Source organism: Durio zibethinus, chromosome 22 (assembly GCF_047325235.1).
Source record: "Durio zibethinus cultivar Kanyao isolate XHJ-2024 chromosome 22, ASM4732523v1, whole genome shotgun sequence".
Lineage (NCBI taxonomy): Eukaryota > Viridiplantae > Streptophyta > Magnoliopsida > Malvales > Malvaceae > Durio > Durio zibethinus.
Window position 1 is genome coordinate 13,173,332 of NC_143183.1, and position 14,409 is coordinate 13,187,740.

Below are 14,409 nucleotides of genomic sequence, written 5' to 3' on the forward strand. Positions count from 1 at the left end.
GTGTATTGATAAATTATTTATATATATATTTTAATATTTTTATACTAAGTATTTATTATATAATAAAATTTATTTATTATATTAAATTAATAAAGTTATTTTAAATTTTTTAAATAAAAATAATTAAAGATTAAGTAACATGAAAATCTCTATAACTTTAAGGGCAAAAGGGAAAAAAACAAAAAAAAAATCATAGGTAAATTAAGATAAAAGGTGCTGTGGGAATCTAACAATTTTAATTAGAGCTCTTGTCTCTTGTGGGTAATTAGAGGCTACCATGCCTCAATGATGTTATCTAAACAATGTATTAGTGTGTTTGGCACAATATTTCATGTTAAATAGAGCTCTATTAGAGGTATGTTGGCATCCAAATCACTTATTAATTAGTAATATGCAAAATAAAGAAATGAAAATTTTAGATATCTAATAAATATTTAATTTCTTATAATTTTATATTCAAGTTAGGCTACTCCATTTTATAGCTAATTGGTTTTAAGTAAGATGCTTAATTTGATATAAAAACCAAGAATTTCTTTTGTTGCCCTTTTAAATTTGCTAAGTGATAAGCTTCTTTAATCTCTTCCAACACATGATAGGGGTTTTTTAAAATAATGTTAGCCCACATCTAATAATAATCTAATTTCTTATATTCTTATATACAAGTTAGGTCATTCCACTTACTATCAATTGATTTTCAATTAAATGTTTAACATGGTATCAGAGCCAATATATTTTTGTGTTACATTCTAAATTTGTCATGTGATAAGCTTATTCCATCTCTTCTTACACGTGATGAAGGCTTGTTAAAATAGTGTTATCATACTTCTAATAAATATCTAATTTTTTGTAGTCTTATATTCAAGTTAGGTCTCTACACTTACTACTAATTGGTTTTAGGTTGGATGTTTAATATGGTATTAGAGCTAAGATTGCCTTCCTGTTGCCCTTTTCAAATTTGTCACGTGATAGGTTTTCTTCATCTCCACCTACACGCGAGGGGGGCCTGCGAAAGTGGTAATATCCACATATAATAAATATCTAATTTTCAATAGTCTTATATTTAAGTTAGGCCCCTTTACTTAGCCAATAGGTTTTAGGTTGGATGCTTAATATGATATTAGAGCTAGGATTTCCTTTTGTTACATTTTCCAAATTTGTCTCATGATAAGCTTTTTTCACCTCTACTTACACGTGATATGGGTACGTTAAAAGGGTGCTATTCCACATCTAATAATTATCTAATTTTTTCTAATCTTATATGAAAATTGGGCCATTCAACTTACTACCAATTATTTTTAAATTGGATGCTTAACAAAAAAAAATGACAATGGTAAATATAGATATGAAAACATTGTAAGTTTATTAATGTTTTTTGCTAAATTATACAATATATATAGATATATTCTCTCAAATATTTATTTGAATTTGAAATCTATTTTTTGTCCACTGTTTATGTATATTTTGACTATTTTTTATCATAATAATAATATATAAGAGGCTAGTAATAAATAACAAAAACCTATCATTAACTTGTTGTAGGGTGTGCTATGTATAGTTGAATAGTTAAAGGATGGATACAAGGAGAACAAAAGAAAACAAATTTTAATGTGTGTTTGGTAATGAATGAAAAAAATTGACAAATGATAATTTTCATATTTATTCGCAAAACAAATTCAATGTTGTCAGAATAGGACTTGATCATTTGATTGAATCAATTAGATCAAAAATCATTTAAAAAATAATTTGAATTTTAAATATATAAAAACCCAATGGGAGTTGAATCAAGTATGAAATATTAAAAAAACAAAAAAAATCATTAACTTGAAAATTTTAAATTAAAACATTTAAATTCAGAATTTAAAAGTGCTTAGAATTCTTAAAATATATTAATGCTTAAACCAAAATAGAGAACTACTAGCCCAAATCCAAGGTGCAAATAGCCTAAAATGTTTTTTTTTTTTATTGTGCTATATTATGTGTATGTTATGTTGATTACTTGAGTTTTTTATACCTAAATTGTGTTTTAAGTTTTTTTTTTACATATATATAAAAGATGTCACAATTTGAGAATAGGGAAATAGGATTCAGTGTTGGAATTTGAATCTTATACTTGCTAAATACTATTTTTTAAGAATGATTACATGAATTAACTAAGCTTAATTTTGAGGTTTTTAAATATGTTTTTAAAATGAAAAGAGGTTTCAATGCTGAAATTTGAATCTCATACTTGCTAAATGCTATTTCTTAAGAATGATTATATGAACTATGCTGAGCTCCAAGTTTTTTAAACATGTTTTTTTAAGGAAACATGAATTTCATTGCTTAACTATTATTACATTTAGACTCAATAATAGGTTGAATCATGGGTGGCATTCTTCACCCAGTACAAGTCTAATCTAGATATAAGAGCATGTTTAGCTAGCTTATGGGCTACTTCATTGGTTTTGGGCTTGGCATGCTTAACTTTGATAGATCGAAAACTCTGTTAAAAGTTGCAAGCTTCATCCAGGATGTGGCCAACATAAGACAAATCTTTCCTCACTCATTCAGTGCTTTAGTTATTCATTAAGCATCACCTTTTAATATGACTATTTGGAGTCCCAAGTCTTTGGCTAGCTCCAATACCCTTACTGCTACATATACTTCTGTTACAAGAGGATTTTTAACTCTATCTAATATGGTGGATAAGGCTCCAACTAAAGCACCAACATTGTCTCACATCACTACCCTTAAACCTTCTATTCCATCTGTCACGTTCAATGCACCATCAAAATTAGTTTTAAATATATCTACTGGAGGAGAAACCCATTTCTCAGTGTCATTCGATGTCGTACGTGAAGCACTTTCTTATGTTTTTCTAAACTTTTCTATTTATTTGATATCAAACTTTACAGTAGCTTGTAGGGTGTTTCTTTCATTATTTTTTACCAACTTTCTACTATGCCAAATAGCCCAGTAAACCATCATACCCTTATCGAAGTTATCATGGTCCACCATATCTTTTATTTTGGCAAGCCACCCCTTGTTTGCGTTACAAGCCATCTTAGTCCATTTTCTATCAACTTTGGCCGTTTCTCATGTTTGCTTTACTTTTCCACAGTCTTGATTACATGCAATGTGGACTCATCTTGCTATTTACACTACAAGAAAATGAAAAATTTGTGACAGTTTCTTAATGACATTTCACTTAAAAATGCCACTAGCTTTCATGTTTTTATAAAACTTATGACATTTTTTTTATCAAAATGCCATTAAATATTCAAATAGTGACATTTGGAGTTATAAATGCCACTAAAGATAAAAATTTAAGGGCATTATTGAAGGCGTTTTTATCTTGAAACGCCTTTAATAATCCTGTCATAAAAAAATGGAAGGGATTATTAAAGGCATTTGCTGCCAAAAATGCTTTCAATAATCCTCAATACTTTTTATTGAAGGCATTTTCTATGCTAAAATGCCTTCAATAATCCCCTAATTAAAAATGAAGTGGATTATTGAAGGTGTGTTTTGGTAGAAAATGCTTTCAATAATCCCTTATAAAAAAAGTATTGAGGATTATTAAAGGTGTTTTTGGCAAAAATACCTTAAAATAATCTTAGAGCGGATTATTGAAGGTTTTTTTGATAAAAAATGCCTTCAATAATCTCCTTATCAAAATTTAAAGAGATTATTGAATGTGTTTTTTACCTGAAACACCATCAATAATCCCCTCATAAAAATGGAAGGGATTATTGAATGCGTTTTTTTGTAGAAAACACTTTCAATAATCCTCTCATAAAAAATGAAGGGGATTTTTTAAGGCTTTTTTTTTTTTTTTTTTTACAAAAAAGGCCTTCAATAATCTTTTTTAAAAAATTGAAGGAGATTATTGAAGGTATTTTTTATCAAAAATACCTTCAATAATCTCTTCATCAAAATTTAAGGGGATTATTAAAGGTTTTTTTTGCCTGAAATACCTTCAATAATCCTCTCATAAAAAATGAATGGGATTATTGAATGCGTTTGTTGCAGAAAATACATTTAATAATCCCTTCTAAAAAATTGAAGGGGATTATTGAATGTGTTTTTAGCCTGAAACACCTTCAATAATCCTTTTTTGTAAATAGTGACCTTTTTTTTTAAGTAAACACCATTATTGTGAAGAAATGGCCTGGTTAAAATTTTTCCCCAAAATTAAAACCCCCTTTTTCTTCTTTGTAATTTCCTTTCTTTCCCTACCTTTTTTCTTGAAAGAGAATGGTGAGAAAGAAAATTCAAATCAAGAAGATTGCCAATGTAGCAACAAGGTAGGTGACTTTCTCAAATAGGAGATGAGGACTTTTCAAGAAAGCTCATGAGCTTTTCACTCTTTACGATGCTGAGATAGCTCTTCTAGTCTTTTCAGCCACTAGAAAGCTCTTTGAGTACTCCAGCACAAAGTTGCTTTCACTTATCTCATATATATATATATGTGTGAATGCTTTGCTTTGATTCTTACTCTATCTCTGCTAGTTTAATATAGAAATCTTTGCTTGTTGTTCGATTTAATGTGTTGAATATGCTTAGGTGAGTGCGAGAGGAAGTGAGAAACGTAATTGTTTTGAAAAAAGATCTTTCGGATCAAGAGAACTATATAAAAGTATAAATTCATGATAACTGAATATACTTGAATCTTGTATATTATTACAAAAAGAACTTATTTTAAAAATTTATCAAAAGTTGAGGGGTTTTAGGGTGGGAGGCCATGGTTTCACATGAATGTCTGTATGATATTTATTGATGCTTGTTCGTACTTTTTTGAACCTTGTTTAAACCATATTTTATGACTAATCAGCTGTCTTATAAGAAGTTTATGTTTTCCATTTATTTTTGCTGGTGAAACTTGGTGCACAACACTGATATTTTACCTTTTATTTTTTTGTCAGAACCTAATCTGTTGTCATTTTCATTTTCTCTTCAACCAAACAACTTTTAATTTCAGTTTTCTTAATTGAATCTTGTTACAATTTTAGGTTTTCTACACTTTTTTTTGAATGTTCTTTAAGGTTTTCATAATGAAATTTACAAATTCTCATGATTTCCTTTTCAAATTCTATAAAATTCACATTAAACTCAAATTTGGTTTCAAAACCATGTGCCTAACCTATCTTCATTCTTTTGATCAAAACTTAGTGAATTCTAGCTTGATTTACTTCAAATATTTTTTCCTAGATTCCTCGTTCACAGAGCTATAATCCAGTAAAAATTCAGCCTCAAATTTTATCTATAAAAGTACAGTTAATTCTTCAAATTTAACACTGAATCTAGAAGGCAAAAATGATCCATGCATGAGAACTTGATGAATGATGATCCTCTCTCCTTCTAGGTGTTCGATTTGATTCTCTCATACTTTACATTCTTAGTTTTACATGTTTACTTGTTTTTTTAATTTATTGTATTTATTTTCATGAATTCATTTTGTGTTTGGATAGATTTAGTTGTTAATGCTCTGTTTTTCTCTATTTTGAGTATCACTTGAGTTGCTAGTTCATTAAGCTAGTTTTTCTCGATTTTGCTGCCATTTTCTTGTTGACTTTTGTAGCAAACTTGATTGATGAATTGTTTCTTAGCTCATTTCAAGTTCATTTTCATTATAAGCTTCTAGACCTAATTTTTTCTTTCATCAACTTAGTGAGTTTCGGTTGAAATTTCACTTTACATTTTAGTTGGTTCTAGTTAATTCTTGTATTTTCTTGCATTTTTTGTTCTTCAAATCAGTTTTCCTTTTGCTTCCTTAATTGATCTTTTCAATTCCAGTTTATGATCACTTGTTTTAGCATCCATTAGATGTAGATCAATTAATTCATGTTTGGTTACAAGTTAGTTGTTAGTTGCAATTTTGTGTTCTTTCATTACATTGTGCGATATTTCTTCAACTTTTGCTTTTCAAATTGATTTCTCATTTTTTTTTTTATAGATCTTTGAAATTCCAGCTTGTTTTGAAGAAAATTTAAAGGAACAAAAATGAAAATTCAGATTTAATATACTGGTTTTGAGATGTGTTTTATTTCAATTATATGTGTGTGTTTAGGGTTGGAGTTGGATTTAGATTTGTTTTGAACCAATTGCTTTAAAGTTTGGGCTACTGCACTTACAATGTTGATAATTTATATCTAGAAGAATTTTCTTTATTTAATGTATCCTAAGTTGATATGTGTTAAAATACTCTTACTTGTTTATTTGAATGACGATCTAAATGTGGCCAAAGGGTTATTTTATCCCAAAAGTCAAGGAATTTGGGTTTTTTCCATAAATTGTTATGATTGAAAAAGGTAAAAAAAGGATGTTCTGGCTTCAAGCTTTTAATGTTGAAACAAGAAATTAAGTTAATTGTTTTAGTATGACCCATTATAAAAAATTTAGTTTTAAAGTTCAGTCTAACTATTTTGTTACACCTATAGATTGCAGTCATTTTGCTATTAACTATTGAGTTTTGGAGTTATATGCAACGTGCCCTTTGTGTTTATATCTCTTTCAATTAGAAACTTTTTTGTTGATGTCATTCCTTTGAATCTTATTCTTCTTCTGCTTTTGTATCATAAAACAGCATGGCTAGCAATATTTTACATGTGTATGCCAATTGGATATGCACTCGGATGTGTTTACAATGGAATAGTAAGTTTTCTTTTCTAGCTTTTTTATAGGTATTTTTTAAACTTGTCTCCTTAATTCCTTCCTAGTTTAAGAATAAAAGAACCATCCTTATTTCAAATATGCCAAGTTTTGCTACTGTCCATATTTTATGATGCTCTATGCTCTGCCTATATGTTAATCTGAGATAAGTAGCTAACAGGTTGGCAGTCATTTAAATTGGCATTTTGCATTTTGGGTGGAAACCATTGTGATGCTTCCATTGGCTATTTTGAGTTTTATTATGAAGCCTTTATAGTTGAAAAGTGCATACTATAGACTTATCAACTTGGATTGGTCCTTTACACTTTTTCTAATTACTTTTTGATGATTCCATAATACAATTTTTACTGCTGTTAAGTCTTAAAAAGCATTGATATCTATAGACACAATTGTAACATTATTTCAAGGTGTAGTATAGTTGATTTATCCATTACACAATTTGCATTTCCTTTTTGAAACTCTGTTGTGTGGTCATTTTATTTTGAAAGATTGGTTTATTTGTCTCTTGAAGCATTTGAATCCATTTATTTCTATGAATTTATTTACGAGCTGAAAATATGATTTGAAATGTTTTATCTTATAAACTTCATGGAATCAAATAATCTTTATTTTTTTCCAATGCAATCAAACATGAACTTGATTGAAGATATATCTCTTAGCCTTTCGTATATTCTCCTTCCCTCAAATTATATGGCATTGCATTTCAAGTCTAGCAATTTCATAATGAAATATGCAAAATGGAAGAACTATGATTATGAAAGGCATTTTCGTGAAATGCACTCAGAGAGGGAGTGTATATCCTTTTGCCTTGTGCATTTATCTTGATCATTGGCTAAAAAATATATCTTAGTTTGTTGCTTTGGTTTGTTTCTCTGTTATTTTTGCATGTATGTAACAATGAGATCTTGTATATCTTCCCTGATTTTATCTTGCATTACAAATTTTATGGTACTTTTTATAGCTTACCTAGTGACATTTTTCAATTAGGATGAAACATTAAGTTGTGGAGAAGATAAATGAAATGTACTGTGATACATTTCTAACAGCACATTTTAAGGTTCATAGAGAAATGTTTTCTTTAGCAATGGAAGCCGAGATGAGGAATGAGCATTGTAAGCTCCACTCAAAGTAAGTGCAACTCCTTCCATAGAGTCTGTTGATGGGCAAAAGGAAAACAAATGCAAAGTGGAATGTTATTGTATGTATTAAACTTTGTGTTACATGTATATTGGAACAAATTATGTATTTAGATATTTAAATATTTATAATATTCAGTTTATGAATTTAAATTCATTTTTATTTCTTTTAACAATTTTTATTTAATTATAATAATAAATATTAAAAAAATTAAAAAAAATAAAAATTTTTATTTAGCGGCGTTTGTATTTAAAAATGGCACTAAATGTTGAATTTAGTGACATTTATATAGAAAAATATCGTTAAATTTAGTGGCGTTTTTACTACAAACGCTGCTATTTTTAGCATTTAACGGTGTTTTTAAACACAAACGCCATTAAATTTAGCTACACTTTTTTGATACAAATGTCACTAAATTCATAATTTAACAGCGTTTTTAAACACAAATATCGCTAAATTTAGTGACGTTTGTAACAGAAAATGTCGCTAAATTTAGCAACATTTGTGCTTAAAAACGCCGCTAAGTTAGCATTGCTGAGAAAGCTTTGGTATACACCATTTTTCCATCCTTCGCTTTGGTATCTAGTAAGCATTGCTGAGAAAGCTTCTGTACATATCAAAAATAGATATGGTGGGTCTCTTTGTCTAAGACCTCTCCCTAGACTGAAATTTTTTACTCATAGAGCCATCAAAAACAACAGAAAATGAGACTAAGCATATATTTCATGATTAAACTAATCCGTCAATTATGAAAACCAAGTTTTCCCATCATGGCTTCTGAAAAAAAAAACCATTCCACCCTACGTAGGCTTTGCTCATGTCTAGTTTAATGGCAACATGGCTGTCATTTCCTCTCCTTTTCATCTTTAGGGTATGAAGTAACTCATAGGCTATTAGAATGTTACTAAAAATCAGCCTACTCGGTACAAAAGCACTCTAATGTTCACTAGTACAGAAAGGTAGAGCATGTTTAAACCTATTTACAGGAACTTTGGCTATTATCTTGTAGAGGACATTACACAGGCTTATAGATCGAAAGTTGGCCATCAAGGGTTTCTAATTTTTGGGATGAGGACAGTGTTTGTTTTGTTTACACTACTGGTCTCCCCTTCATAATTCAGACAGGATAAACAAAAATCTACCACATCCTCCTCTATTATGTGCCAATATTTTCGGTAAAAGATAGCAGACATACCATCTGTTCCTGGAGCTTTCATTGGCTGTATTTGTTTAATGGCCTTCCTGATCTCTTCCAGTCTAAAATCTGCAAGGAGAAAAGTGTTCATCTCGTTTGTGACTCGAGTATCGACTGTCTGTAGGATATCATCAAAATATGATGGTTTCTGAGATTTAAACAATTGTTGGAAATAGTTCAATACTATCTCCTGCATTTTCTTTTCACTTTCACATGATCCCCTTTCTTTCTTCAACCCTTTAATCAAATTTTTTCATTTCTTACTTGATACATGTGCATGAAAGAAAGTTGTGTTTTCGTCCTCTTCCCGTAACCATGATACCCTTGATCGTTGCATGCAATAGATTTCCTCCTTTCCTAGTATATCATTAAGCTCTTTTTATATTGCTCTTTCTTTGTTGATCACTTCTAAGTTTGGCGTCAAACACATTATTGCCTTCTGCTCTTTAGCTAGTTCTTCAATTCAACGTTGGATCCTTCTAAAAGTGGTGTGGTCCCAATGACTTAGCTGTCTACCGACCCTTTCAATCTTATCTTTTACATCGACCCTTTCTCTACTCATCCATTCATCCTTGATAACGGCTTCACATGCATCTTTCTTTACCCAAATGGCCTAAAAAAAGAATCGTTTCTTCCTTTGTCCTCTCTTAAACTTCCTTCTACATCCATCGGTGTCTACAAGGATCGGACTATGATCTGATATTGAACCCACCAAATTCGACATTGAGAACATCTAGAACATACTTTTCCACTGTGTACAGCCTATTGCCCTATCCAATCATTCTCGGACTATGTCTTGAACTTCCTTTCCTTTTTCCCACGTGGACCATTGCCCTTTACATCCCAAATCTACTAAACCCACATCTTCAATTACATCTCTGAAATCTTGCATTTGCCATTCTAGTCTCGAACCCTCTCTAAACTTCTTTGTGTCCAATAAGATTTCATTGAAATCACCCAGACATAGCCATGGTCTTATAAAAGCACTAGCAATGTTTCTCAGCATGTTCCAAGCTTCATGTCTTAAATTTGTGTTCAGCTCCCCATAGAAACCAGTCTATCTCCATTCCTTATCTTGATTGTAATTTACTTCCATGTCAATGTGATATTTTAAGTAGCTGAGCAAGTTAAGTTCAACACATCTTTTCCACATCATTGCAAACCTTTTACTTCGTCCAAAAGCACTGACATCTAGAACTGAATCCATTTTACATTCTCCTAATTTTGTCCAGCGCCGATACATGTAAGATTGTTTTACTAAAAAAAACAACCTCAGGATGTTCTCTCTTCAATATTCTTTGACGAGCTCAAACTATCCGCGGGTTCCCAAGCCCACGACAGTTCCAAGCTAAGCGTTTCATGGCTTTCGGCAGGACTGTTTACCAATCCCCGCCGATTGATTACTTGAGTTACAGACAACAATGTCTTCCTTACTTTTCTTCGATTAAATTTCAATCCCCATTGGATAGTTTTCATATTCATTTCAGCAAACCTCTTTTTACCCAAACCTTCCATACTTTTTTGGTTTGGGCCATTCCTTCTTGCAAGTATTTTCCATTCACTCCTACTCATGTCAAATGCCCGGGTATTCTACTTTGTATGGTTTGTGTTTGGTCTCTCTTCAGTGCCTTGCACCTCACATACTATTCGTCATGGGCTCTAACTACCGGCACACCATTCCTCCTTTCCACGTCAGCTACCTTTTTGCAAGAAGCCTCCACTCTAGCCTCTTGAAAGCTGGTAATGTTTTTCCTTCTTTATTTGCATTTGGATCAAGAACACCAGCCCGGTTGTTGTCGCTAAATCCGCTCCCTGCCACCTTATCCATGTTTATTATCAGATCTTGAAAACCATCCTCATATTGCACGTGATCAATATCATGCAGTTTCCTTGTGACCTCTGCCTCTTTTTGTTCAACTGAATATGCTCCCCTAAAAACCCGTTTATTCTTTCCTTTTCATGCAGGTCTCTTTGATTTTCCCCTTCCATCCGAGATTTGCTCCATTTTCCTTGTTCATCCATGACACCCATTCGTTTCTCTAGATTTTTTGGGATGTTTTGATTCACGTGATCTTCACAGGCCAGGACTATTCACCCTGTGATTCCCTTGCCGCAGATGAGAACTCCACTTCACATCGGCTTATCTTTAGCTTGGGAATGACCTGCCCTCCCACCATAGTTTTTCTTTCTCAGGGGTGAAGCTCTGAGCCATTCACCGTATTGGTTTGTTGTTGTATTCACATTCTGTGTCACTATCCCCTCGCCTTCCACACTTGTAACAGAATGTTGGCATACGTTCATACCAGATTCTTCCCCAGACCTCTTTGCTCCCCTTGCCATTTCTTATTAGTATTGCCCTTCTAAGTGGCTTGGCAATATCCATCACTACTCGGATCCTTAGAAACTGCACCCATCCGCCCATATCTAGGCTGGCATCCATCGTCATAAGCTTACCTACCTTCGTCCTATTAGACTTGGCTATTTCTTTAGATCTCATGCCCAAAGGAAGACCGTAAATTTTGATCCAAAATGGAGAGTTGCAGAACTCACATTGATTCAGTCGCAGACTGATTTTGTATGGCTCCATCATCAACAATTGCTTATCAAAAGACCACGGGGCTCCATTAAGAACCCTAGTCTTATCAGCCACCGTCACAAACTTAAAGAGGAATAAGTTCTCTTCAAGCGCTAGCATCTCTATGTCCTTGGCTAGCCTCCATTCAACTTTAAATGTGCTCGTTAATGCGTCCTTATTGAAAGGTTGAGTGTTGCTCTTTCTCGTCTGCCACATTTGTCTCTTCCTCCTTTGCAACTACACCATCTAGTTCCTCCTCTATCAACTTTAGCGGACCCCACAGATCCTCCAACTCCACTGCCATTCTAACACGTACTGATGACGACTGATCAACGGCTACTCTATACTGCACCAATTACAGAACCGGCAAAGACCAATCTGATGACGATCCAAAGGAATGTGAAACTCTCGCATCAAACAAGACTACAAACTCCCTCCCACAGAGTTTGAGCGTGAAGAGACTTTTTTTTTTTTTTTAATATGTTTTTTTAGTTATTTTTAGGTTATATCTTTGTTTTATATCTTTGTTATTTTTCTTATTTTTTTTCAAAATTTTCAAAATTTCTATTTTTTGAACCTTTTGAAAATACAAAAATCCCTACCATGTTATATGGATCGATTAAACTGGTTGAATCTGAAACCATACACAAAATTGGTTTGACCTTTTGTCGGGTTATTAAAACATTAAATAAATTATTTCAAATTAAAAGGATACGAGTAAATAACAAGGAGATATGAATAAAATATACTTATTTACAAGCATGTTCATATTTTTAAAAATTTTTTATCCTAAATTAAAAAAATTATAGTTAAAAAATATAAATAATATATTTTTAATACACTGTGAAATTTAAAAGTTGAAAAAAAAACCGTAAACACAAAGTCGTTTAATAAACTTTTTATTAAAAAAACCAATGGCTCTAAAAGTTTAAAGCCTTTGAAACATGCGATTAATTAACCTGTGCTGACTTTTTTCACTTTACAATTAAAAATTAAATGCGCTATATTCCAATTATATTTTATATAAATATAATTTATAATTTATATAAATATATAAGAGTTAAAATTTTTGATAAAAAATTTATATGAATAATTTAATATTTTGACATGTGTATAACCTTTTAATTTAACTTGATTTAAATTTTAAAATATTTCATATCATAATAAATTATATTTATCTTACTTTTACATTTTTAATTGACTAATCTTTTATGTAGATGTGAGCAAATAAAAGATTAATTTTCCTTTTAGAATTCTTGCAAAAAAAAAAAGATTAATTTTCTTTCCATATCTTGCAAAGATATTAATTAAAAGTTTAGAACTTATATCTTTTTCTTTTTATATTTTTGAAATACGTATTACATTTTGCAAACCCTAAAAAATATAGTTTTCTACTCTAATTAATTTTATGATCAATTTAAAGCCATTTAAATTGAATATTTAAAAATATAGCTAGGAGTGTTCATTCAATTGATTGAATTAATTTTTAATCGAATTATTCAAAATTGAGTTAACTGAATTACATTATTTTGTTTTCGTTAATCAAACTGAATTTATGAATTTTGAAAATTAACCAATCAAATTTAATTCTGTCGATTCACTTAATTTTTTTGATTAACCAAATAATAAATATATTTAAGTAAAATTATATTTTGAACTCTTAATTTTTTATATTTTAAACAAACTAAATAAAATTATCTAACAAAATATTCAAATGCCAAAATATTATGTAAAAACTCTAACAACTTATGAAATAAAATGATCTATTTCATGTATTTTCATTTTATATTTGGATTATATTATATTTCGATTAAATTTTTTGTTAATTCAATTTTCAAACTGAATTAATCAAAAACCAAAATTCTTTTAAAATCATTTTTTGTTAGCCGATTGAAATTAGTTCAGTGATCGACTGATTAATCAAATTAAATCAATTTGGTTGATTAATTTGGTTAAAACTAAATTACAAACACCCCTAATAATAATTCTAATAATTAAAGGCATAAAAATATTTCAATAAATTCTCTATAAAAAAATATTACAAAATCATCTTATAAATATTTCTTTTCCTTTCACGATCAAATGCATTAAATATTCATTTTAAAACCTTAAATATTTCAATGACTTCTTTATGGTTTGTAGGTTTTCTAGCATTTAGCATACTATTTTTTTATTTTTTATTTTTTCTAATTTGTGTTTTGTCATATTTTTAAAGATTGTAATTCCAATGGAATGACAAAAAGTAAAAATGTGATGCTTTGTGTAAACACCTAATTTTGTTCAAGCAAAATTTTAATCATCTGTGAAATGTTTAATATTTAATCTGGTACAAATCTAACATTTTTCTAAGTTTCTAAAATTAAATTTTGGATCAACTTGACCCAAATACTCCAAAACCAACAATAGTCAAATTTGGTCAAAATTAATCAAACTTTATCAAAATTAGTCAAACTCAATAAAAACATATTGAATCTATGTCAATCCTCAAAATTCACAACCAAATTAAAATCAACACAATTTAAAATTGAAATTGGTGATTTTTAAAGCATTAAAAAATTTTTATTGTACTTCAAGAAATGTAAAATTATTGAAATGCTCTTAGGGGTATTTTTATAATTTGACTTTTTTGAAGTCAAATTTTCATGAAAATTTTCAAATCATAATCAAATTTTTTTTTTTTTTTATTGTTGGTGCATTGAAAACCCAAATCACACCTTAAGAGGTAGAAGTTACCAAAATGCCCTTTAAGAGTATTTTCTTAATTTGACCTTTCCAAGGTCAGAATTTTATAAAAAACTTTAGATCATGATTTTATAATATTTTATGATTTTTAGAATTTTGAAAACCTTGA

At 30.1% G+C, this 14,409-nt stretch overlaps 1 protein-coding gene across 1 annotated transcript; it reads right to left on the reverse strand.

Moving 5' to 3' along the window:
• Positions 1–11,195: 11,195 nt before the first annotated feature.
• Positions 11,196–11,678, reverse strand: LOC149512619 (uncharacterized protein At4g02000-like). Its single transcript, XM_089751467.1, has one exon. The coding sequence runs from the start codon at positions 11,676–11,678 to the stop codon at positions 11,196–11,198; it is 483 nt and encodes a 160-aa protein (XP_089607593.1).
• Positions 11,679–14,409: the final 2,731 nt, after the last annotated feature.